The following is a 27,913-nucleotide window of genomic DNA, read 5'->3' as shown; positions in this document are numbered from 1 at the left end:
AGCTAGGGATTTTCCCCTAGATGGTTCTAGTAAAAATCTAGTACTTCCACACGCCACGCGTTGGTGGCAGCAGCTGTTGGCGTCTTAGCGAGTGGACGCTCTGGCTTTGTTTCCGACATCCGGACTCCGTGACTTTAGCGCTTCGTCAGTTGCGTACTCTTCCGTTCAAGCAGCTTGTGACATTTTTTTCTGTTACTACAAGATGTTTACTTGGATGAGCCGTGCGAATTTCAACGAGGATCCCGATAATTACGCGTGCAAAGCCGCCATGAAACTGCTAAGGAGACAACAGTAACTGGAAGGTACGTGATCCGGCGTGGTTACGGGCGGCCCGGGTATGTTTATAGCCTGCAAACTCTGACATAGCAATGGCGTACTGTCGCCGTAAAGGCCGTGCCAACAAAATTCTCCTCGGCCTTATTTAGCCCTAAGTTAGTTGTGCACGCGTGTAATCCGCCGGATAAACGGTGCCTCGTATGTGGTGACACGGCTCATGGTGACAAGGACTATTTGTGTTTCACGGGTGATGAAAAGTGGCGTTTATTCGGTGATTATAGTGCCTCGGTTTTCCCCACTGTGGAGTGACCGCCGATCGCCGAGCGGCACGCCATCCTGCTGTAGCTGACTGAGCTCTATACTGTAAAGAGATTAAAAGCTATGTGAGTTCGGACCGAGACACGAGTCAATGTTTTTATTATCGATAAAATGCAGTTTTAAGCGAGACCGTTTATTTTCATTATGGGAAATAACGTTTACCGTGAGAATTTTATAATGCGCCTGGTGAAATTAACCATTGACACGTAAGAAGTGATTGATGTGTTTTGCACACCGTTTATATACGCGGTTTTGTCTGTCGTAATATCACACGAATTACGGAATTCTCGTTGCTAGATTATATTTATTCGACTATTGGTAAAATAACATTTACTCGCCTATTTACGTAATAATTACAATTTTGTAAAAGTTGGGCGATCGTGATAGAAATGCATAGGTGGAATAAAATATTATTCTTTTATCAAGAACGTATTCACGGTATAACGAAAAATGAATTTAAATATGACCAATTGCTGATTAAATGTTCCTGCTTGCTAAGAAGTTTCCTTTAGTGACACTTTGCAATAATTCAGAGGTGTGCTTGTCATGTTTAAGATGATCATAGTTAATCTTGAAAGAAAAGTAAACATGTAATTCCAAACTCAACTATTTTTTACTTCATCCGTGATGCCTGATATCTGGATAACTTTATGAATAAAAATGTATGAATTTTATTAGACAAAGCATGGAAGCGGGGACTGTAAGAGTCTAGACATATAGTCAAGGTCAAAATCAATCTATATTTTATGTTCTCATATGACATATGTTTATAAGTTTCTGTTGTGTTATCAAATTATCGTGTTATATAAATACTTTATATCGTGTATAACACGTATAATAATATTATATTTTATTTACTTATGAAAAGCATGGTGTTTAAAGTCTGCTATGAAAAAATCTATGTTTTAAAAATATTTGCTATTATATATATATATATATATATATATATATATATATATATATATGTGCAGAGTTAAATTTAAAGAAAAATAATTAAACAGAACACTCGAAAAAATTTGCAATATAAAACAAATGGTAAATATAGTTTTAGGCAGCTTTCTATATACAGAAACTCCTGTAAGATATATTACTTAGGAACTAATTTTAGGAACTGTTTCCTCATAAAAAATAAATTGAAAACTTTTACAAGCAACTGTTTATAAACATTAACAAGATAGTGGTTTAATTTCTAAGGTATCTATCATTTAATCTTTGCTGGTATTACATCTGTGGGAGACTCTGCAATAGTTTTTCTTTAAACAAGTACTTTATTTCTGGAAAAGGCTTGTTTAAGACTACAAAATTATCTTCCCTTCTATTATATATACAAGCATCTCTACTAACATTTCTTTTGTGTGTCCAGGACTACTTAGCAACACAGGTCTAGTAGAGGTGCCATGGATGATGAAGAGCGTCTTGAGGGTGAGGAAGAAATGGAAATAGATGAAGCTTCCGATGGCGAGGACGAAGATGAAGAAACAACAGGAATTCCTGTTTCTCCAGCAAATTCAGATCAATTGCTCGGTCCTGCACCAACAACACCTGGTAACAGTGCGTACACGATTGTAGAGTAGTATAATTAATTTCACGTGTATCATCTGATCATAATTTTTAAAACTTTCGATGCACAATATTATCATAAAAATTATATTATTTCAGAGGAAGCACAAAAGTTTGTTTCTCTTGCAGTAACCCCGGACGAAGCTTTTCATGATCCTTTACGGTACCAGAAATTTCCACTTCCTGGAGGTAAACCTTTAAATATTAGACGGGGTCCGGGTAGACCTAGGAAAGAACGTCCACCTGGAACTACACGCGGTGGGAGCACTCGTCGATCTTTCGGAAGAGGGACTAATAGGGGCAAAGGGTTTGTAATGTGTTTAATTTATTAATCATAATTATTCTGTTTATGTATTGTATTATTATTAGCTAAAGAGGCAAAGTAAATGTAAATGTATTCTCATTTAGCCTTGGATATGCAAGAGGTGTACCGCGCCGTACTAAAAGTAAAGATGATGATACACATTCAGAGTCCCCAAGTCCTCTTCGTCTCGGTGAGGATACTCCTGATGGAGAGTCGTCCAACACCGAGAGATGTATGCCAGCACCAGAAGAACCGCCATACTTCCCAGAACAATGGCAAGCATACTTTATAGTTTGCTTTCATATTTCTTCGTAAAATGTAACAATACGCAGCGACTTTAACGATGGTATCAATTTATCTCTTCAGGCCAGGGAAAGTATGCGCTTTGTGTAATTTGGGTGAACGAAGTCAACTAGGTCAGGGCGAGATTTTAAGATTTACCTGTCCTGAAGGTTTTACCCCTGAAAAGTCCACCAACCGTGACGAAACAAATGATCATCTTGTTGATATATCTACTGGAGACAAAAGTCCACGTGCGGCAGGTCCTGGTGCTGTGACTTGCCGTAGGCAGAAAAGTCTAGCTAAGTGCAGGTATTATTTAAGTTGCAACAATTCTTCATATGTAAAAAACTATATTCTGTATTAGCAATACTGTAATTATATAATTTATAGGAATACTAGTCTATCAAATTTTACGGAACCAGTGGAGGAATTAACTATAGTTGGGTATTCGGAAGAGCCAGAAATAGGAACATTATTCGAATCAACAGGGCACTATTACATTCATCAATCTTGTGCAGTATGGTCGAGCAATACCCAAGAATTAACAACGGAAGCGTTAAGTCCGGCAATAGTGCAGGCTTCGTCAAGGCGTTGTGCTTATTGTTCTCATTATGGAGCTGGAATTCCTTGCAAAGTGAGTACTCCTTCAATTTCTCTGAGATATGTAAAACGAGTACAATGGATAACAACATTATTTTTAAACAGGTGGCATCGTGCAATCGTTATTTTCATTTACCATGTGCTGCAGCTTCAAGTTGTTTCCAGGATACAAAAAGCTTGTCCCTCTTTTGCAGTCAACACTTGGGACAAGTTCCACTTTTGTGTAAGTTCTATGTGGTCTTTATGTGTAGATGAATGTTTAATTGTTTTAACACGTTCACACCGCCTTGTGATTCCCTTCACTCATCGGGCGACGCAGCATGAGATGTTGGGATATTGATATTAATCATTGATGAGTGTTTCCGTATTGTTGGTTGTGTTTGTTGACACAAACTTAGTAATTCTTAACAAATTTTAGCCTGAGAGTGGGTGAAGTCGGAATGAACGTGTTAATAAGAAACGTTTATGAACTCCGGCGATGCAAAAAATGTTGAAACATCGTGTCCAAGTAGTAGTAGTTCATCCATAATACAATTACATGGACTAATCCACGTTTCAAATTTGTTTGAATCTTCGGATCCGTGAACAGGCCTTAGAAGTAGTTTAGCGTAGATATTTATGTGCTGTATTTGATTTTAGTGAACGGTGATATTACGTGTATGCAGTGCTGTGGGATGGGAGATGTTTCCAACCTAGTAATGTGTTCCATTTGCGGCCAACACTATCACGGCAGTTGTGTTGGTTTAGCACTGCTGCCTGGTGTACGGGCTGGCTGGCAATGTGGATCTTGCAGAGTATGTCAAGTGTGTCGTCAACCAGAAGATGCTTCGAAAGTAATGTTGTGTGAACGTTGTGAAAAAGCGTATCATCCTAGTTGTTTACGACCAATTGTTACATCTATACCTAAATATGGTTGGAAGTGTAAGTGCTGCCGTGTATGTACAGACTGTGGTTCGCGTACACCAGGCGCCGGTCTTTCATCACGGTGGCATTCTCATTACACCGTATGTGATTCGTGTTACCAACAAAGGAACAAAGGTTTTTCGTGTCCTCTTTGTAGAAAGGCATATCGGGCCGCCGCGTATAGAGAAATGGTTCAATGTAGTGCATGTAAAAAGTTCGTTCATGGTACCTGTGACCCTGAGGCTGATCCATTAACATACCAACACCGCAAGGAAGCTAAACCCGACTATGAATATGTTTGTCTGCACTGCAAAAACATGGCTCTTGTAAAAAGGAAAGATAATATCGACGATTACGGTGGAGATTTAAGTTTAAGTGCGTCGCAAGAGAGTCTGTACGGTGACGGGGATTCTTCGGAATTCGATTACCAAGGTGGATCAGAGGAAGCCCTGTATTCCATAGGTCTTGGAAAAGGGAAACCGTTCTGTGCATCAAAAATAGCTAAAAAGAGGTTAGGACTTGGCGGCGGATTAATCGGTCGACCCAAAGGAATTGGTAAGCTTGGATACCAAAAGCGGCAGAAGATGACGGAATTCGGAAGGAAGAGGGGTCCCAAAGCGAAAATGAGAGGTATCTTCGGAGTGCCTGGTGTAGGATTACAGGTATACTTTATTCCTCATTTATTGCTACTTTCACTAAATTAATATAAAATAAAATCATACTTTCAACCGCAACTTAACCGCGTTATCGACGATCTTATCGTTAACTTACTGTTAAATGTAGTAAGCCTCCTCACAATAATATCTATCATTATTTCAGAGGCCAATGTCGGACTCATTTTCGAAGGAAGATGAACCAGGCATTGAGAATAGACTTGTATTATGTTCAGCGAAAGATAAATTTGTATTGACTCAAGATATTTGCGTTATGTGTGGTGCGATTGGCACTGACCAAGAGGGGTGTTTAATTGCTTGCGCGCAATGTGGTCAATGCTATCACCCTTATTGCGCTAATGTCAAAGTTACTAAAGTAATATTACAAAAGGGTTGGCGGTGCCTTGATTGTACAGTATGCGAGGGTTGTGGCGAACGAAATGACGAGGGTCGTTTGATTTTATGCGATGACTGTGATATCAGTTATCATATTTACTGCATGGATCCACCATTGGATTACGTGCCGCACGGTACTTGGAAGTGCAAATGGTGCGCACACTGTCAAACGTGCGGTTCGAACGATCCAGGATTTAATAGTAGTTGGCAGAAGAATTACACGCAATGCGGTCCCTGCGCATCCCATACTGCCTGCATATCTTGTCAAGAAACGTACAATGAAGGGGACCTAATAATACAGTGCATCCAATGCGAAAGGTGGCTGCATTGCGCGTGCGACGCGATCAAAACCGAGGTAGAGGCAGAGAAATGCGCGGAGGAAGGCTATATTTGTATACTTTGTCGTCCAAGAGATGTCCCGCCGCCCCATCTTCTATGCAATCAACCTAAACCACAACCAAATAAGTATCCCCGTTCCCCACCGCCGACATCACGTAGCCCAGAATTGTATAAACCCTCCCCTCAACAATACTTGGTCGACGGTGTTTACTTATCCGAAGCTGGAATGAATCACATCAAGTCATTGACATCCGAGCATCAACAAACAAGAAAGAAAAGAAGAAAAATGCATCCTTTGATCGACAAGGAAGCGGATATAATGGCAACTATAGAGTCCGTGGTCGCTGGTGGCAGTTTAGATAATTCTTTAGAGGAAAATGGAGGAAAATTAGATTTAACGGATGTTAAGGACGAGCCCACGGAGGTGCTCAAGGAAGGAATGGTATGGACACCGCGTGGCGATCAACCACCACCCGAGGGTTTTAGTATTTATACGACTGAAAATGGTATACCAATTTTACGACGTAAACGTCAGCGTAACTTGCAAAAGTTAGGCATCGGAGGTTTTATCGTCAGACTGAGAGGCACGCGGAAAGACAAAGAGGAAGAAGGGGACCCTGAGAAACCTTCCGACTCGACGGTTGGCGCGACGGACGACAAGCCACGCAGGAAACCACAGAGAAGAAAACCAAAGACAAAGCTTTCTGAATGTTTTCCTCTCTACATGCAAGAGGCATTCTTTGGCAAAGATCTTATGGATACGACCAAAGATAAGGAACTGGAAAGTAGCAGTGAATCGGATAGCGAGCGTAATGTGTCTGGAAACGCGGATACCATTCAGCTATCTCAAGATGAACTGAAAGCGATGGAACAAGTTAAAGCTAAGCAAGAGAAAGAAGAAGACAAAGTGTCCTCGGAGACTCCCATAAAACGGGAAGAAATTATGGATGACGAAGGTAGCGATACGGAAGCTCTCGGTGATATCTTACCCATTTCAGGTGATCTGCTCGATAGTGATCTCGTTAATACCATCATGAACGAACCTGACGAAGATTTAGCTAAAGCTAGCGAAGCGTTAGATGAATTGGATGACACGCCAGGGACAACTAAAGATGAATTAACGGATATTCTTAGTCCACATTTCAACCTGGAGTCGATGGTCAGAGATACAGGTACGTTTTATAATCTATTCCTACAGTTTATTGTTTATACACTGTAAATTACTAATTGTGACTTTCTTAGGATTACCTAACATGGATAGTAAAGATATCGAAGAGATATTCAAAGGAGTTTTAACTGATGAATCTCAAGAATCTCAAGAATCGTCAGTCTTCTCGGTTCAAGCTCAGGCACCACATCATTCATCCTCTACAACACCTCTCGTATCTCCTTCGCCGCATCCTGGTAGATATTTAATCGATTATTAATTACAGGAACTGCTGGTTGTTGCTACGGTATACGAATGAAAATAAATGTGGTGATTACAGGCATACAAACATCAATGACCATACCAAGACCGCAAGTACCTGGCTCGCTACCCTCCGTTGGTCAGTCTAATTTAAATTCTCCGATGAGTTTCCCACCTCCATCCCCCTACCATTCGGAGTATAGCAAGTATGTTTGAATTTTCATCATAAAATTAAATTAAAAAACTGAAATAGTGCTTTCGTAATATTTGTAAATCTTTCGTTATGTAGTAGCCCACAATTCAGTCCTGCTTTCTCTGAACCACCGAGTCCGTGGGTCAATCCCGATGACGAGGGCACCGCACCAGCAGGCAACACTACAATCTCATACAACCAAAGAAGTAATCTTAAAATGGAAGCCGATGAAGCTTTAGGTACAGGGGCGACTATATCCTCCGTACTTTATGCAAATATTAATCACCCAGAGTGGAAGTCAGACTATCCAGGTATGTGTAATTACTTTCGTTGTTATACCATTATTTTTGCTCGTAAAATTAATTAATCGCGTACTTTATTGTGTCATTTAAGCTTGGTCAGAAAGATGCAAACAAATACTGAAGAAGTGGCGTGCGTTACCCAACGATAAGAAAGCCCCGTATCTAACACTTGCGCGGGACAACAGAGCTGCAAGCCGTATGAAAAAGACTCAACAGGTAGGAAGAGTTTCTAGAGGCCTTATGAGTGATACACGTGCTAGAGAGGCGTGAATCTTTTATGTGATATGTATCCATTTTCATCTTCAAAGGTGTCTTGTGCTAACACACAGGTCAAACTAACAGCTTGTCCTTTATGTCCGATATTTATACTTAAAGCTGTTAAGGTTTCGATTATCTTTTTCATTTCGTGAAAACCATAAAATGCAGGCATAAAAACATCATAAATGACAATTTTCAAAAATCGATAAATAATTACGTTAACAATAGATTCGAAACGCCTTTCCCTAGACTGTTACACGCTACGTTGAAGTACAACACTATACGCCTGTTTTACATTAAACACACTATGCGATTGCTTTCCTAGTTACGTTCATCGCTATCATGAATGTTGTTACATTACCTAATTACACACGTTTAGACATGTTACTCTCTAATTATATAAATTCAGATCATCGTTTCTCTAACAATATCCGTACGTACAGTCAGATCATATTTCGTTAGACGTGTAGATGCTAATTTGATTCTTTAGGAATATCAATATAATAAGGAACATTGCCAACTGTTGCGTGCCGATTTCATTAAAGCTTGCATATCAGTTAAGTTGTAAACACTTCATCTGTGTGCAAAGCTTCGTAAAAATCAACGCGTAACGGTTGGCGGGTAACGTTCCTTGTAAGTCTAGTCCCCACTACATAGCGTTCCTCCAGAATCCTTAGAATCCTTTGAAGAATTATTACCTTTGTATGATGTAATTTGGAAATATGTAAGCCATGAATACTATAACGTAAGTGTGTGAACGAGGCACCCCTTGAACCGACAGATATCCAAGGATATACCAAGCACGACCCCAGTCACTGCAACAAGTGCACCTACCATCATCACCAAACCTGTCACAACTATGACATCAGCTCAAGTTTCTCCAGTAGTAGCTATGGCCTCCAACCAAAGGCAGATCGGACTGTTGACCTCGGTGGGCAGTGAAAAAGCACAGGAAAAGAACGGAATGACTGTCTCTGCAACAGGGGTGACAGTGTCGACAGCTAGCAGTAATCATCATGCGGAGGTGTGTGCGGTGCAGGGACCGCAGAAGCAGCTAACATCTACTTCCCCGAGTCCTTCTCCAACATCCACGACCCCTTCTTCTTCACCCAGGCCCAGCTCTGTGAATTCTATTAATTCCATTAACAGCCTGGCGCACCAAGAGATTACCGGTAGCCAGGCTAGAGTAGCTCAGTCGCCAGCCACGCCTTGCACATCAGCAACTGCTTCTTCTTACTGCAACACGGGCGCCGGTGAAGGGCAGCATCAAACATCACCATCCCAGCAACGTCCCACACCTGCTCACATTACGATCAGTACCAGTACAATTGCTAACAGTCTGAGCATCTCTCAGCCATCCCCCACTGCCAACGTTATGGTGGGGGTAGGTCCTGTTCGCCAATTATCCTCGGTAGACCACCAGATTAGAGTGCTCACCCCATCTGAAATCATGCGCACCCTCCCCTCCCTCAGCCAGGAGCACTACGATCCGCCACCCACTGCAATTATTCACACTGTACCTGTACAGTCCCCGGCTATGGTGAGCCACCTATTCTGTGCCTCTAGTGTCTTGCCTTGTGCCACGTGTCTGATCGACATTTAGCTATCCTTTATCAGTTCTTTTTTTCTTTCTTTTTTTTTTAGAACAAAAACTTTATCATAGTTCGGTGTCTTGCAACAATTTCAGTCATAGTTTAGTTATCCCTACTCAATGATTTGAAACACTAAATATAATTCATTTATTTCGGTAATTTAATTATGCTACTATCAGAGCAGATAGTGTTTCAGAGCATTGGTCTTATGCGATGAATTGACTTCATGTTGTATTTAAATATATTAAAATGTATTATATTTTTTGATTGATCAGACACTTTTCATTATGTATATACATATACACTTATTTTTATTAGATATATTATTTTAGATGGTAGCGTTATAAATTTTTTATTTGCATAATTTATTATATTGTATATGGCATGTTGAAGACAACTGGTAGCACATTATTTTTTTGTTTATTCCTGATCCACTATGTTCCAGAAGTGTAAAAAAAACAGAGTATGACGTTCTTCCTTTTCCGTGTACTTATTTAAGTATATTGCTTCTTGTGAATTGTGTTACGAGTTACTGGTAGATTTGTTGCAATGTAGTACGTTATTTCCCATCCACAACAATATTATTGTCAGTTTTACTAACTTTTGTTGCTTCTTACATTTCCAGATGCTTTTACATCTTTTGGTACTACAAACTGTTACACTTACTTATTGTATTTATAGCATTATAGTTGAATAGGTACTTATTGCTATTAATTAATATTTTATAACATAGTACAATTTTTCAGTTGCTAACAATACAGATTAAAACATGATTAATTCTTATTACCATTCAAATTGTACGAAATATTTCACATATATTTATCCACTTAAAGAGGCTATGAAATAATTTTTTCACAATTTTATTTCGTTTATACGTAACAGAGGCAGTAATTTTGACACGTATTAAAATAGTACAAACAATATACTTTTCTGTATTCAGCGATACAGTGCATGAAGACTATTACAAATTAATCTACAATGAATGTTTATGGGTGTTCTGTGTGGTAAAAAGATCAGGTTCTTTTTTTATAAATCTTTGATTACATAATATTTATTCTAGATGGTGGCTGGTTATTATTACAACTGTGTTGCACATACAGAAACATTGAGATATTGCTAATTATATTAATTTAGTAACATGCCAGTTTTACCTGAATGTTGAAACTTAAAGTACACTTTTGGCTGACTGTCAATTTGCCTTACTGTATATTTTATATATCGCTTCAAAGAAAAAATAGATCATTATATTCTTCAATTATTCCATTAATCAAGTGGCTGAATATTTGGAAATATAAGTATGTTATTGCTACTTCGTAATTCTTACTACGTGTTCTAATAACAATGGCTGTAAGGATATAATGATCTTTCGTTGTACTCGATTTCTTAGGTCTAACAAAATTGTTTTTGGCAGGAGCAAGAGAGACTTTCCAACAGAGATCGTTCAACCAGAGAAGCTGAACAAGAACGTCAGTGGAAACAATTGCAAGCCTTACGACAGCAACAAGCGCAGATGCAGCAACAAGTTATTCATGAGCAACGTGTACACGGTATGAAATATTCGATATCTCGATTATATTATACAATTAAGATATTGCAGTTTAACTATTATATGTTTTTTCAATAGCTATCGCCAGAGTTCATAGACAAATAAGCGAAGACAATACAACCCAGATAAATACTGACAATACTACAGGATTAACGACACAATTGCAGGTCTCCACTTCACAGGTAAATATTTAAATATAGTCTAGGTCCTCAATCATACTTTGTGTCCTGATAAAAGGCTGACTTATTCGTGGTTGACTTTTATAATAGAGTAATTCCTACGAATATTCTGTGAAAATTATTTTGCAGGATGGTAATCATATGGGACCATTAGCGTCACCGTCCCCTGGATCACGTAATACCTTCGCCACTCCTCCTGTGAAAGTTGCACGAGGATTAGTGCCTCAAAGCCCTCATCAGGGCATACCTCGTTTACCCAATCAACCCTGTACAACGATGACACGACCAGTGGGGACTGTGGTTAGGCCTGGAATGCCAAATAATTTCACACAACCGCCCTCTCCATTTTCTCCTCAAGCGCCGCAATCTCCTCACGATTTTCCACAGTCTCCAGCCTCTTCGCAATCTCAGGATCACTTTCAACGTTTCGACAATACCGAAGCCTATTCCCAAGGTTCTCAAACACCCAGGTCACAAATATCTGGCACATCTTCGTATTCGACGTCACCCCGAAGTGACGTGTTTTCCCAGCCTCCAGGTACACCACGGCCTATCTTTAATGCTCCTACTACTCGTCCTTCTACTCATGTATATGCACCGTCTCGTACACCTGATCCATATAGTAGTCAGCCCCCCACACCTTCCCCCGCTTCAAATTATTCCTCGCCAAGGCCAGAATCGCGACAAGATCCCCCGCCGCCAGAAGTATTCAATCAACAACCAGAGGTGAACAGACAGTTACGCGACCTCTTGCAAAGACAGCAATTCAATAAAAAGATAGAACCTGTGAATCCTACCTGGAATCAAGGTATGTATGATATCAAAGCTATTTCATTAGTAAATCAGACATATTTATATAAATATGTATTCATATTAACTTTCAGATGGGCCAAACAACTCAGAAAACAATCAACCACAGTTCGACGCAGCCCACGTACAACTTCCGCAACACTCTCAAGCAGCAAGTAATACTGGGGAAGGTACTTTCAGACATCCTCTTCCACCTGGTATCGTTAGACCTAGGATGCCTATTCAGCCAAATGTCTTGATTAGAAATCAAATCGGTACGCATCTATCATTTTCTTCTTATTATATTTGAATATGTAAGATACATTGAAACTGAAGTTAAATTCTTTATTACAGGAATAAATGCAAGGCATCCTGTAGCAGCAAATGTGGATACCAGGGTGCAGAGTATGGATCCACGTACCAGAATACTGCTGCAAAGACCACAGGTGGCTGCAAATATACCTCAACAACACTTTCAAGGAAATCAGACGTTACAAACTCGGATGCCAGCTGTACGGAATTCTATCGCAGAACCCTACGACGTCTTACAGCAACAAAGGTTTCCAGGTAAACAATTACTCTGCGTTACGCAGTATAGTCTGATGGATACTTTATTACTGGAAACGATATTTGCAGATTCTAATCCAGGCCAAAGTATAACGCAACGTATAGTCCGCACGCCGCAGGATAATTTAAATCAAGGAATTAGAATGTTGAGTTCGCAAGGGATGGTGAGAGCGCCACTCATACCAACAACGGTTGGTGAAGCTACTGTGAGCCCCTCGGAACCTTCAGAAATTCCTGACAACGTCACTGCAGAGCTTGAGAAATTAGAACAAGAGGGGGCACCGATGGTCGAGGTCGAGGGCGTGAGTGCAATATTAGGAGACTTAGGCGACGACGACGATGAATTACTTGGTAAATAAACTTGCTTCTTGATTTATCCTCTACCTCCTGTATGCACTCTTCTCTAAACATAATCTTCTATTGTTCGTTGCAGCTGAGATGGGCGCAGATTTTAATATTTTGGAATACGCTGATCCTGAATTGGACAACATAACCGGTGGCGAGAAAACAAATATACTCGACTTAGATTTAGAGCAAGTCGAGGTAGAGACGAAGGAAGAGAAACAAAAGAAGGAAGTTAAGGACGAGGAGCGAAAACCAGCGGAGTTAGGCCCGACCAGCGCGGTACACACCGATATCAGTGACACGTGCACGACGACCACAGTACAAACACCGACGGAAACATCCAATGCTCCGACTCAAGCGCAAACAGTACCGCCGATTACAGTGACATCGCAAACGCCGCAGCAAACAACCACCATTATGCCTCAGGCGCATGCTCAGGCTGTCGTTGTGCAACAACAAATGCATCAGCACGTGCAACAAGCCGCGGCAATGGGCAGACCTATGCCTCCTGGTACTCGCTTGCTATCGCCTGACGGAGCCGTTGGCGTCGTCACGTCCACCAACACTGTTACTGTTAGTTATCCGTCCACATTCCCTGGACATCCTCAGAGAATGCCTCAAACACATATCCAAGGTAACTATTGATATACTACATATATCTATTATTTAAGAATCAGCTTATTAAATATATTTCTTGATTACAGTATCTCAACAGCAACGTCTGAGCATGAGAGTAGCAGGCGTACCGAACGTGGCTGGCAGAGTGGTAGCCGTGAATCACATGATCGGCCCTCGTATGCCCCTAGCACCGCCGCCACCACCTCCGCCACCTCCGTATCCTGGACCACCGCCCCCTTATCCAGGACCTATACAGGTTTGTACACGTTACGAATATCCTCGATGTTTTGAAATTTTTGCATCGCTTTAATCTTGAGTATTTTTACGCAAATTATATATCTAACACTTTCTCCTTTAACCACGAGAAGTTGAATTTCTCGCAAATCTGACAAGCAATGAACGCATCACGAAGTACATGACACGAGTATTAACAAAGCTCTAAATTTATCATGGACATAATACTTTATGTTTATTGAAAGCGATTTCGTTAGATGTTCCAAAGTACATAGATTAATCATGAAAATTCAAATGATTCGACGTTTCGACCTTATTTTTTTGTCATGATTAATATATGTATGCTATAAAATATAACGCAATTGTTTCACATAATAGAGCAATCAATACTCTACCAATTTTTATATCAAACAAATTCTCATGTAATATTGAACCGATATGCGTTCGAAAGATTAATATACACGCACATGTCCATAACACCTTTCTTAATGTACTGTAACTAAATACGAGTCCATTTATATACATATGTATGGAGACGCCATATAGTATGTAACGTCAGGTTAGCATTGTTAAATTCTGTAACTTTTGTAGTAATTTGAATTTACGTAATTGTGTGACACGGAGTTTCGAGTTATGTTTATGAGAAAAAAAAGTTGTAACGTGTGAAAGCAGATGATTTCGAATTTGCTATGAACGTAGGTGTAGGCAAGTAATTTATTTAATATAAGAGTATTGGCTGGTAAAGTGGTGTTTTGGCCTGGGTGTTTGCAATGCATTGGTGTTGGTGCATGTCTAGATGGGGCTGTGCCCAGGTGGGCGGGGTTTGACGCGGCCCCCAGTCCATATAGGGCACCCAGTGCCGGTGGCAGGTCCACCGATGGCCCCTGTGGTACATACTGGTACACCCGCAATGACACCTCACCCTCACCGAAGACCCTTGCTTCTGCAGGTGAGCAAGACTTGGGGAATTTTCAGCATATTGCACAATATATCACCTGCAATGATACCAAGAAAGAAAGATTTTCCATTTTCTGTGCACCACTTTTTCCCCCTTTCATATACGATACAACTGTAGAGTGGAAGCATCAATGTGGTAAAATTTGAGAGATTGACCTTTCTCCATGATTAAGTACTAGATATCATTACCAACAGTCTTGAAAGAGGATTGTATAAAATTAGTTCTCTTGTATCCTAGCATATTTTTTAAGGAAAGAGCTATGACCCTATATGGAAATAATGGTACTTTAAAAATTGCAAATATATATTTCTTCAACACTAAAATAAAGAAAACTCCTTCATTTTATGCTCCTTTCATAATAATAATTTAAATGAGATAGTTTCTTTTTACAATTGGAAAACTATTATTTGGTGCTTCTTCCCTGCAATTGATGATTGCAAGGACTGTGCTTAGTTATAAATTGTATAATGCGTTCGATTAAAGTCAATCATACTGTTGATCTTTGAAAAATCGTTGGTAATTGTTTTGAGCATCCCGATGGTCCTTATGGTGTCTCCTATGCGCACTAATATATTTATTTATCTTCTACCTCGTCAGTAGTTTATTATCATTGTCAGTTACGTCTGTACGATCATATGAATAGGGTACTAATTCTTACATGATAACAAAATTTACTATCGCCCAATGACTGGAATTGTAATGGGTTTCGTTTGGCTACGTATCATTAAACCATTAATAAAATTTGTTGTATTTTTCTGTATGCATGTATGTTATTATATAAATAGGGACAAACATTTGGCTTTTGTGAAACTATACGTATAATTGATATTTGCTTAAATACAGAACAAGAAGTCCACTTTACATACATACTTATGTACCATTATTTTGTCTTTACGTTTTTTTTTTTTTTTTTTTTTGTTTTTTTGTAATGACTTCTAATGAAATTGAATGTAGGGGTACTATATTTGCATGTTTGTATCTTCTCACTAATTAGAACGATCGATGTGCTTTGTCTCGATATCCAGTAAAGTAAGATTCCGATATACCAATTTACCATACCATTTTATCATCTCTCTATTTGAACTTATAATCTGTTAAATGGTTGAAAGTTAGATAAGCTGTCAGTAGTCATTGTCACAGGAACAACCACTGTTGCTGGAGGAGCTTCTGGAACAAGAGAAACGCGAGCAAGAAAAGCAGCAACAGCAGCAGCAGCAACAACAACAACAACAACAACAGCAGCAGCAGCAGCAGCAGCAAAGCGATAATACAAGTTCCGGAGGACCTCTTCTCAGTGACAGTGAGTTTGAAAGATTTAGAGCAGACGTTTTGGGTTCTGCACCTCTTGCTTCTCCTCCACAAGGAATTACATCAGTACCTGGAGGAGTTCCTGTAATTAGGCCGGCTTGTGCACCAAGGCCACCGTCAGCTCCAGGTACCAATTGGCAACAACCAGTTCCAGACGCGACTAAACTAGCAGCCCAAGTGCCCAGGCAACCGATCGCCACGCAAACACCACCTGAACGTCAGTACCACATAACGCTTTCTTCAAATTAAAACGTCACTAAAACGTATACCTTCTTATTTGTTGCAGCGAGGGTTGCCACGTTTAATATTTCTCAAATTCCCGCTCCGCCCACGCCGCCGGAGAATATTGTGAACGAACAGGATCGTCAAGCACAACTGCAATACGAACAGTGGCTAAACCATCAGCATCAAGTGTTGACACAGCAACTGAAGTATTACGAAACTGAGGTACAAAAGCTGCGTAAAATACGAAAAGTAAGGATAGAATATTTTTCTGTTGCGGTGTTTTCTTTTTTCGATTCTCACACAGATGCGGATTCATTACAGTTACATTCCCTCGTAATTTTACAGTCTCTAAATAGTAAGCAGCGACAGCTACGAAAATCGGGGAACGAGTTGACCGAGAACGACGCAACGGAACTCCAACGTATATCCAGCGAGCAAGCGATACTGCAAAAGCACTTGGACGCGAGCCGCAAGCAAACACGTCAACACGGAATGTTGATACAGGAGTATCACAGTAAACAGCAACAGAGACAACCTCAATCCCAGAACAGCGAACCGTGTTCACCGTTGATGTCTCCGTCTCAGCATTCGCCGATGCACAGTCCCGCCGCTGTCGTCTCTCAGAGTCCAGGGCCAGGAAACGTTCCGACGAATATGATACAGCATTCACCGGTGACTCCCATCATCCAGCACAGTCCAAATCCGCCGTTGCTGCAACACAGTCCAGGCAATCCTCAGTCGGGGAACCCAGGAACAATGTCGCCTCATAACATGCAACAGTCGCCTAGAATAGGAACTCCACACTCGCAAAACGAAGAGAGTCCCTTCAGTCCTGGTGCAATGCCATCACCTGGGATGTGTGGTCCTACAGCCACCCGAATGACGTCTCCTCAACATCGCGCGATTATCACTGGGAGACTGGCGACGAGTCCAGGCGCGTTCACACCAGACACGCGAACAACTCAACAAATCATCGGTGAACAAGCAGTTAGAGTTCACAATCTCACTCAACGTTTCGTCCGTCCACCCGCCGTGGGAGAACCTGGACAAAGGCCCAGAATGCAATTGCAAGGAGGAATCGTGTACGGTCAACGTTCTCCGTTAGGAAGTCCCCAACCTACCCAGCAATCTTTGATTAGTCAACAACACCAACAGATGCTTCAGCGACAGCAGATCATTCAGCAGCAACACGAGACGGTTGGGATACTCCAAGACGGACAGAACACGATCACTCAACGCACGCTGCAATTGGCGCAACAAAGACAGCAGCTTCTGCAACAGCAGCAGCAGCAACAGCAAATAGTCCAGCAACAGAGACAACAGTTTATGCAGATGCAACAACAGCAGCAACAACAACAGCAACATAACATGCAAAAACCACCGAGTTCTCCCATGGTTTCACAGCCAGCGAACTCTCCAAGCCCACAGCTTCATCAACAAATTCAACAGAATTATGGACAACCGCCTAGTTCGCCCATGCCGCGGAGTCCCATGGTCCAGCAAACTATGGGCTCGCCGATGCTTCAGCAACAGTTGAGTCAAACTTCTCAGCCTCCTAGTCCGATGAACTCGAGGATTCATCATCCACCTAGTTCGCCCATGATATCGCAGTACCAGCCACCGAGCCCAATGTCTCGTCATCCCTCAACGTCACCAATGCTGCAACACCAGCTGAACAGTAGTCACCATCCTCCAACGTCGCAACCACCCAGTTCTCCGATGCCCAGGAGTCCAATGGTCGGTGGGTCGCCCATGCAAATGCAGAGAAGACAGTCCACGGGTAACAGTCCAGCGATGCCTGATCGACCACAGAGCGTGGAGAACCCAGGAACTCCAAGAACACCACATACTCCTCACACACCTCACACGCCACACGGTTCCTACGCGAATCAGGGCTCTGGCAACATCACTGTGACCAACGATCAGCAGCAACAAATGCAACAGTCTCACCAACATCAACAGCAACAATCACTTTCGCAAGAACAAACCGTTTCGACAGATCATTCGAGCAGAGGAGGAGGTAATCCCCATAATCCCTTGAACCCACTGCCACTCACCACAGCTTTTGGTCGATTTGGATATTTTAAACTTGGACTGAGGGGTGGCTCGCCCATGTGGTCGACCAAGGCGGAGACCAGCAAGGGGAAGACCTCGGAGTCGCATTTGTTGAACCTGGACGAGAAACCTAACACTTCTGTAGTCATGCACAGGAAGACTGGCATACCTCAGTCGAAAATTAATTCTCTGGTGTGCGCTGATTACAACGACTTCGACGATGACTCCCACACTCCACCACAAACTCCTCCAACCGTCATAGAGACCAAGCAGACCACTTCGTTATCGGATAACGGACCGTTGACGCTTGGTAGCCCGAGTAATAAACTGGAACCGATCCCTGACACCACGGATTATGATGACGACAAGACTATAGTGAACACAGAGGTGACGTTGAGCTCCACAGCTCAACGAGACAGCGACGACATCACGGTTATAGATCAGTTTGGAGATTCTGAGCTCGTCGACGTGATGTCAGGAACTCTGGAGAGCGACATACAGGAGGAGTATGTACTCTTCGAACCCGAAATGGTGGTGGACCTGTCTGCAGATAGTAATGATTCTCTATGCCAGGCGTTGGTCAACGAAGGAAGCCAAGGGCATGATTTGGTCCAGATATTAGAAATCGAGAATCCTGAATCTCAAACGGACGAACAAATTCTTAGCGACGAAGACTTGGTACCCTCCCACGCAAGAAACAAAAAGGGTCTGCGATTGGACATCGTGAGGACGTTGCAGTCTGGGAAGAGACTAGTCGCGGTGACTGATACACCCGAGTCACCAGATCAAGAGGAACTTCGAGTGGATCCGTCGCCTGGATCCTACATGGACCAGTCTCCTGAGCAAGATCTCATGCTGTCATTTGTCAGTGAGTCGGAGGTGGTGATCATCGACCCTAGTACAAAGTCGCCTGAAGACAACTTGTCCAAAGAATCCTGCACCGATGAAGCCGAGAAGGACAACGCCAGTGTCCCAGACACGCCCAAAGAGAACGCAACCGTGGAAACAAACGTCGTCGAGGAGCAATCAAAAGTGCAGAAAGAATCAAAGCCGAACAGAAGCCCCCCGCCGTTTCTGTTCACCGAAAAATTGCTATATAATCAAATGCCACCATCCAGCGTGCACCATGCGAACATAGGAGTGTCTCCCGTGTCCAGGACGACGGTTTCCTCTTCAACTACTGGAAATATGAATATCTCTACCAGCAATACAGTCACTACTACGTCTACCAATGCATCGACAACAGATGTTGGTAAATCGACCTCGATATTCACCACCCTGAGCATAACGAAGGACACGGTGTCTTCCTTCAACAACAAAAAACAACTGCCGTCGACGATGGCGAGCATCGTGGCTGACGCAAAAATCGCAGCCAAGTTGAGTCAGACCGCCTTGGAGAACATCACCGTCGCCTCGCAACACAACATGAGAGCAGAGACGTTGCCCAAGATCAGCTCACCGAGCCTCGAGGTTTCCAAGTCTCAGGTGACCTGCTCGGAAAAGCTGACCTCGACTGTTCCCAACGTGCAAAACATTTACACCAGTTTCGTCCAGAACACCACCAGCAGCGTGGAGTCGAGTAATCCCACCAAGTTGCTCTTGAGCGTGCAGCCAACGTCCGTTACGCTGTTCACCCCGAAAATGTCTATACCCGATCTTCCAAAAAAGGAGAACAGCAACGCAATAGCGGCGACGAAAGAGGAGCTGGACGCATTCGAGAAAACAAAGGTCAAAGTCGAGAAGGATGAAACGGACTCGCGAAAGACTTTGGATGAGAACAACGTAGACATTCCAAGTACTAATGTTTCTAGTTCAGCTGTCGGTCAAGAACCAACGCCAGAGGTGGAGAAGAGAAGCGATCCTCTGAACACCACCGACGAATTGGAGAGCATGCTCGAGGCGATTCACAACCCTGCCGAGAACACCGTGAGCAGAGAGAACTCTAGAGGGGACAGCAAGACGGATACAGTGTCATTGAAAAGGATATCGCCAGTTACGGATGATTTGTCGCTGGTGAACATTTTGGAAAACGATGCTGAACCCACGGAAAACGAGAACAAAGAGGAGCCAGCTTCCGAAACGCAGAAGATCAACAGCAAACCAAAGGAAATTGAAACGTCCGTCGCCGACAACAGCACCTCGAGCATACCTAAAAAAGAGAAGAAACACGAGGAATTGTGCACAGACATTGAGCCAAGCAAACCGTACGTACAGCACTGTCTCAACGAGGAGAAGATGATGGATGAGTCGTCTGACGACTTACTGGACATGCTGCACAATATAATATCATCCAAACCAGAAATGGCTAATAGAGAGATTCTCCAAGAAGATAGGTCCAGGAAGAGTATGATGTACGACTTGCCAACACCGTTGGATACTTTGCCTTTAAACATTCTCCAGGACTCCTTGATGGACCTGGAGCAGGAACAGTCCGACAACGAACATCTATTGGCCAACGAAAGCAAAGGTTCAAAGCCACGGAAGGTTAGTTCACCGCCCCTAGAACCGGCGCCTAAGAAGAGCTCTCCGCTTCCTCAACAGAGCACTCCTTTGGTAGTGAGCACCATAGCTCAGTTGCAGAAGAGCACGACGACGGTACCTCATCTCTCGCCGCTGTCAAAACCCACAGAGTTAACGTCGAACGTCGCCAACGTGTCGCACCAGCTGAGAACGTTGCTCTCCTCCCTGCAAACCAATCATTCGCAGAATTGTACAACAGTGAATCAAACCGCCATCGTCACGATGGTGTCCGCTATCTCTGGCTCCAAAGTAGGTAACATATTATCCACGGCGAGCACGCCTGCTCCAAATCCTGTAAATAATCTGCACAGCAACGCTAACATACGACTGCAGACGTGCATGACCACGTCCCATTCGATGACACCCAATAAAGCCGATCTGGAGACCACAACCACTAGTTATACCACTTCACATACAAAGGAAAGTACAAATTCTACGGTAAGCGTCGTTTCCACGTTATGCAAGGTCACCCCTTCGGATCCATTTCTACGAGTCACTTCCAGCGGGATGCAGTCACAACCCAGCACCAATATGTCTTTGCAAACGTCGTCTGTGATCACTTCAAGGCCACCGACTAACTCTGGGATCTCCATCACGTCTAACGCGATGCTGAACGCCATGTTGGCTGGGACGAACTCAGCGAAACCGACGATAGCTGGTCATCGAACGAACACCGCTCCCACGCAGGCCAGCAATTTGTTGAGCTCCGTGATGGCCACCTCTGTGCAACGCACGCAAAGCCTCCAGGCAATACTGCAAGTCAGCTCTGGGATCTCTGCTGCTCCATCGCGAGTCGTCGTCAACGCCACGTCGACCACCGTCACGACCTCGATGCAATGTGTCAGAACGATAGTACCTCCCATAGTCACCACGAGTACCAACAACATCAGCGTCAGCACCAGCATACTCCAGAGCACTCTGTCTCAAACACCGACTCTTTTGCATTCGCAGCTGACCTCTGGACAGGCTCAGTACAAACCTAGCGGTCATCTAACCTTGGAGAATAAGAACACCGATCTCGAGAGGCTGGCACAGAATACACCGCTGAAGAAGGAAGAGGAATCGAACTGCAAATCTCAGTCTGTGCTTGAGAAACCGACCGCTAGAACCGATTTGGATCTGAGCAAAGGTACTGCTGGTTCACACAGGATGGAAGAGTCGCAGAACGTGCTGTTGAAGCAACTGCTGCAGAACACCGCGTGCGCCACGACTTCTAGTTCCTCGCAAGGTCCCAGTTTGCCGCTGGTACCGTCGCTAGAGGCACAGCTGGCGAGGCCAGTCCCACCTACACCGTTCGCCGTCTTGCCGCCTCTGTTGAACGAAGTGCCTAAGACCACCAGCAACAAGCAAGTCCTCGCTAGGGAGACGTCGTTTCTGTCGCAAACAGTGACGCCTTTGAAGGTGCAGAGCCCGCCAACCAAAGAAGAGCCACCAAAACCACCTCCACCGATCTCCACCTCCGCGCCAGTCCTGTCCCAGCAGCGCATGATCGACAGTTTCGTCAAACAACAACCGACGACGCAGCAGTCGACGAAGATCACCCCTATCGCGAGCCAGGCGAACCAGCAACCGACCACCACGGTGACCAAGCAACAACCACCAATTACGGTGAAGCCACCGGATACTACCACCGCTGTCAAACAAGAACCAGTCACCGTTCAACCGCCAACGAAACCTGCGAATGACTCTGTAATCAACAACAACGTTCCCAGCCAGCAGCAATGCGTGTCGACTCCCATGGTCGTTTCGCGGGTCGTGCCCCAAACGAAACCCGCGATCACGACGATGGCTGGTAAAACTATACAATCAACCACGCAGCAAACGTCGAACGCCATCCAAGTGGCTCAAACGATGACAACTGTTACCACCGCCCAGCCGCAAACGCAACAACCTCAGCCCCAGATACCGGTTACCCCTAAATCCATTGTCACGACGCAACAACCATCCCCACACGTAAACACAATACCGCCATCAGTGCCTCATACGGTGTCTCATACTGTGGGTCACCAAACCCAGGCGTCACAGGGTGCGAATGCACAACACACAGTGCCTTTAGTGGAAGTCAAAAAGGAAGTTCTTGACGAAGTTCTATCTAGTGGTACACCTACCCAATTAACCGATACCAAAGACTTTCTTACTGCCAAAGAGGAGCTTATCGACGGATCGATTGACGACAAAACTGGTATTGATCTAGACGATCATCTATATTGAAATATGAATAATTTTAGTTACGTTTCTGCTGTTAGAATAGTGAATTACACGCTATTTCATTTCCAGATCTCAAGAAGTTGAAAAGGCGACAATATCAACAAAAACGGAAACAAAGCCAAGGAAAGGACGCGGCGACAGCACCTCAGAAGAAGCGCGCCAGGAAGGTGTCCCGCTTGGACGAGGATTATGACACGTTCATCGACAATTTAATGACCCAATTGCGACAACTTCAGCCAATGGCAGTATTAGAACCCCTTTTAGGCAAGAATTACGGCGTGTGTCCTATATTTGGCTCGGGTGACTTGATGAAAATTGGAAGTCAGAAGGATTACAACACCAGGACAGGAGATTTGGTGGGTTCATACGGAACCGCTACGTTGCCAGGTGTCTCTGATCACTATAACACGCAGCCATTTGGCGAATTGGAACCCTTACCGCCTCAACAGCCTGCTTCCACTCAGAGAGGGTTTTACGATCAAGAATTTCCACCCCTTAAATTAGATGATTGTAAGCATCCTAACTCTTTCTATATCTTTTATCAACGGATTAATAGAAGATTATTGACATAAACATTGAACTTGCAGCCGATGAAAAGAAGGAGAATTCTTTGCTGGCGAACCGTGACGTCGACTCTCCTGACACGATAGTCAGCTCATCCTCACCTGAATGCGTCATCCCAGAGTTCATACACCGATTCCCTGGTTTGAGATTGATTGAGGAAGAATCGGACGAGGAGTCTGATTGGTTGAAACGCGTGTCACCTGTGATACCATTAATCTCGCCGATTCCTATCAGACTCAAACCAGCTTATGTCAAAGATACGGCTAAACAAGACAAAGAAAACCTTGGAATACCAAAGTACGTCAAAGTACCTAAGCTAGTTAGCCATTTTTTACCCAACAACTTATATCATTATTTTCTTAATGCTGTTTAATTGTATATAGACTCGGAAAATCACCTCCAATACCTCTAAGAGATGGCAATGTGACAGTTACATTGACCTTGAACAGTCAGGCTGCAGACGACATAATGGGAGTACTTAAAGACTTGGCAAATATTTTGAATATAGCTCCTCCCACTGGTTACCAGATAGTAGAACGTACCACTACTCCCCCTAGTCAGAAATTAGGTCTTTATAGAACCAAGGGAAAAGATGGTAAAGAGGGAGGTACGTGCATACCAGTCACTTATAAAATTATACATTTTTAGAATAGCTGTTGTGACTTTTTATTAATTTTGCAGCTCCAATTGATATACAAAGTATTTTGAATGGCGCTGCCAAATTCTGTCGTCATTGCGAGGTTGTGATATTGAATAGTTTAATAAGGAAGAAAGTATCAGACTTACCATTTTTAAGTAAGGAGGAAGCAGAGCCTGGTGATGAATTATGTTTCTGTTCGGCAGCCTGTTACATGCAATTTGCCCTCATGCACAGAACGCCATCGAACACGCAATATAAGGTGACCACATTACTTTTATTATAATTTAACAGCAGAAAAAAATAATGCTGTGCCAGTGCCAATCGAAGATTACCAAGCTAATTGTATGTTCAATTAATTCTTATTCTCCAACTTTAGGCTGCAACCATAGTAGACCACCTATGTCATAAAATAGACAGTAAGATATTGGACGACGATTTCAAAAAGGGGAAAAAATTCGTGATCAAACAGTCGGTTGAACCGGTTGAAAGTATGGACATTGACCAGCCGGAAAAGGAGTGTGAAATTAAAATAAAAACTGAGAAAGAGGATCAGGATGTCCTGGAGATGAAGGAGGAAATAATGGAGGACAAGAGACCGAAGAAACATTCGGCTATTGAGGAATCCTCGAGCGAATCGACCGAACCCCAACCACCTGCGAAAGTATGGAGAGGCTTGCGGTACAAACCTTGGTCCATTGGCTCGATGCAACCTCATACAAAGTATAAGAAACCAACCGACAAAGAAATCACGGAGGTACGGACAAAATTAATTTTAAATGTAGTAAGTAAAATATTCACGACTTCTTAAAAATTTCTTTTTTTATGCAGATGCTTTTCCGTATGGGGGTGACAGTAGTGCCTGCCAAAGCGGAAGACAGTCGACGATGCATGTTTTGTCACAGTCAAGGTGATGGTACAGCCGATGGTCCCGCTAGACTACTTAATTTTGACGTCGATAAATGGGTGCATTTAAATTGCGCACTATGGTCCGAAGATGTGTACGAAACTGTAAATGGTGCCTTGATGAATCTCGATACTGCTTTGCAACATAGTCTTGTATTAAATTGTATTGTTTGCGAAAAGCCGGGAGCTACAGTAAAATGTTTTAAAATGCGCTGCACCAACGTGTACCACCTTGGCTGCGCTGTCAAAGATGGCTGTGTTTTTTATAAGAATAAGGTAAAGTCAACACCTTAAATCTCGATCTTCAAAACGAGTAGAAACTTGATTGATCGTTAATGATATTTTCAGAGTACCTACTGCTCTCAACACGTGCAAAAGAACGAGAAAGATAACGAGCTGACGACGCTATCCGTGTACAGAAGGGTGTACGTCAATCGAGACGAAAACCGACAAGTCGCAGCTGTGATGCATCATTCGGAACATAATCACTTATTGCGGGTTGGGAGCCTGATATTTTTAAGCGTGGGACAGCTGCTCCCGCACCAGCTCGCCAACTTTCACACACCGAACTACATCTACCCGGTTGGATACAAGATCGTCAGGTTCTACTGGAGCATGAGGAGGCCGAACAAACGCTGTCGATACGTCTGTTCCATTCACGACGTGTCCGGTCGACCAGAGTTCAGAGTATTGGTTCAGGAGCCTCTCCAAGAGGACGTCGAGTTACGGGACGCCACGCCGCGTGCCGTTTGGAGCAGAATCCTCGAACCTCTTTCTGAACTGCGAAGAACGACGCACAGCGTTCAGCTGTTCCCTCGTTATGTCTCTGGCGAGGACCTGTTCGGGCTAACCGAGCCAGCAGTGGTTCGCGTTCTCGAAAGTCTTCCAGGCATCGAAACTCTCACCGATTACAGATTCAAATACGGTCGGAATCCCCTGTTGGAATTGCCATTGGCGATCAATCCCACGGGCAGCGCGCGAACCGAGGCGCGGCTACGTAACCAACTCCCGTGGAAGAGGCCGCACACACAGCGCACAGGCTCCTCCGCCAGGGCGACGTTTGTACCAACCGCGACAGTCGCTGGCGAGGTGGCGTGCCCTTATTCGAAGCAGTTCGTTCATTCCAAGAGCTCGCAGTACAAGAAAATGAAGCAAGAGTGGCGGAACAACGTGTACCTGGCGCGCTCCAAGATCCAAGGCTTAGGACTGTACGCTGCGCGCGATTTAGAGAAGCACACCATGGTCATCGAGTACATCGGGGAGATTATTCGCACCGAGCTGGCTGAAACCAGGGAGAAGCAGTACGAAGCAAGGGTACGTCTTTTTACCGCTACGCGATGCTGTGATTTTATATCCCAGAAAGATGATCAAATCTATAACCTCGTCTTAAAACAAAGAAATAGTTATGATCAGCTTTTTGGAATTTATTCTCACTGTGCACCACGGCCCCTTCGAGTATTGTTGTTCGTTGTTAGGTTGACTGTTGTCAAGTGGCAGAAAGCAACATTAGAAACATCTGTTACAGAATCGCGGTATTTATATGTTCCGCCTAGATGAAGAAAGAGTTGTCGATGCAACATTGTGTGGAGGCCTTGCGAGATACATCAATCACTCATGTAACCCAAATTGCGTCGCTGAAATCGTTGAGGTAGAACGTGATCTTAGAATTATAATCTTTGCAAAGCGAAGAATCTCACGTGGCGAGGAGGTATGTTGTCTTTTAATTGGTTTTTATTCATTCTTAATACGTATTTTATTGTTTTTTCTTTTTGCAATTCCGCATTTTTACGAGACTTATACGACGTGTGAACTTCTTTTAGCTGGCATACGATTACAAATTCGACATTGAAGATGACCAGCACAAGATAGCATGCGCATGTGGCGCGCCTAACTGCCGCAAGTGGATGAACTAAAGAGCTCTATCCACCGTTGTTATTGTTACTACGTTATTGGGTAGGTTTTACATGAAGAAAAAAAATATATAAATACATATAAATATATATATATGCATATATATGATACATATATGTATATTATATACATTATATATATATATATGATACATATGATAGACACATTATTTAATTTGTAAAGTGCCATTGCAGTTTGACTAATTGATTCATAGTGAAGTTGGTGCTATGCCATCACAACATTCCTCCAAAGTTGTACAATATTAGTTTTACTTTACAAAACATAGAACATTGATCGCTTGTATATTACGGACACTCTTGAGGACACGACGCGGAATAATTGCGAAACAAATTTTATGGGTCGTGTGTATTGTATACAGGAAGTTTGTATCTTTGTATGTTGAGTAGAGTCAACGTTTAGTTGACCAATATTGTAATATAAATCGTTTATTAATTATTATTGCATATACATTGCACTGTATCTGTACATAAGTAGAGATCCATGTTATTTTGAATCACCGGATGAATTATGTAAAGTAACAGTATCTAATTTAGAATTATATACAATTATAACTATTTCATTATATGATAATAAATCCGTACAATATCTACTGATCTACCTTTCATTTGTGTAAATATCTTTTGGTATTATATTACAGTCTATTAAATTTTTTTATTGGTATAGGTGAGTTCATCGGTGGGAAAACGCCCAAGTTTGTCGAGAAATAGTTCTTTCTTTTAAAGCTAGATGACGCCACTAATATCGCTACCCCCATCTAGCGTAAGGAATAGAAACTAACTCTACTTCAAACTTGGGCGTTTTCCCACCGATGGCGCCACTAGTACTAAAATCCCCTATTATACCTACTGAACTATAATAATATTATAAACAAAAATATATTTATATTTATATTCCTTAGCAGGATTTTGAGTAAAATTTGAGACTTTCACAGTGGTCTG

General features: G+C 42.8%; 1 protein-coding gene across 7 annotated transcripts; it reads left to right on the top strand.

Annotated features, from left to right (window-relative positions):
* The first annotated feature begins 153 nt into the window (after positions 1 to 153).
* Positions 154 to 27,568, top strand: LOC128894898 (histone-lysine N-methyltransferase 2C-like). Of its 7 annotated transcripts, XM_054156996.1 has the most exons (36): positions 158 to 659; positions 1,958 to 2,145; positions 2,254 to 2,461; positions 2,563 to 2,733; positions 2,825 to 3,049; positions 3,131 to 3,374; positions 3,446 to 3,563; positions 3,980 to 4,905; positions 5,063 to 6,803; positions 6,874 to 7,035; positions 7,119 to 7,245; positions 7,329 to 7,543; positions 7,626 to 7,750; positions 8,574 to 9,332; positions 10,796 to 10,931; positions 11,009 to 11,112; positions 11,239 to 11,917; positions 11,994 to 12,173; positions 12,253 to 12,465; positions 12,535 to 12,816; positions 12,899 to 13,444; positions 13,515 to 13,684; positions 14,459 to 14,611; positions 15,749 to 15,920; positions 15,984 to 16,145; positions 16,215 to 16,402; positions 16,499 to 22,910; positions 23,006 to 23,446; positions 23,524 to 23,797; positions 23,884 to 24,107; positions 24,182 to 24,399; positions 24,517 to 24,894; positions 24,969 to 25,319; positions 25,392 to 26,357; positions 26,569 to 26,751; positions 26,864 to 27,568. In XM_054156996.1, exons 2-36 carry the CDS (start codon positions 1,992 to 1,994, stop codon positions 26,954 to 26,956), a joined length of 17,700 nt encoding a protein of 5,899 aa, XP_054012971.1. In that variant the 5' UTR covers positions 158 to 659; positions 1,958 to 1,991; the 3' UTR covers positions 26,957 to 27,568. The 7 variants fall into 7 exon arrangements, with proteins under 7 accessions (XP_054012942.1, XP_054012971.1, XP_054012961.1 ...); XM_054156967.1 differs by having other exon boundaries at positions 154 to 302; positions 15,749 to 16,145; XM_054156986.1 differs by having other exon boundaries at positions 2,284 to 2,461; positions 15,749 to 16,145.
* Positions 27,569 to 27,913: the final 345 nt, after the last annotated feature.

Source organism: Hylaeus anthracinus, unplaced genomic scaffold (genome assembly GCF_026225885.1).
Source record: "Hylaeus anthracinus isolate JK02 unplaced genomic scaffold, UHH_iyHylAnth1.0_haploid 0, whole genome shotgun sequence".
Classification (NCBI taxonomy): Eukaryota; Metazoa; Arthropoda; class Insecta; order Hymenoptera; family Colletidae; genus Hylaeus; species Hylaeus anthracinus.
The sequence above is the reverse complement of the archived record's forward strand: the minus strand, read 5'-3'. Positions and strand labels throughout refer to the sequence as shown.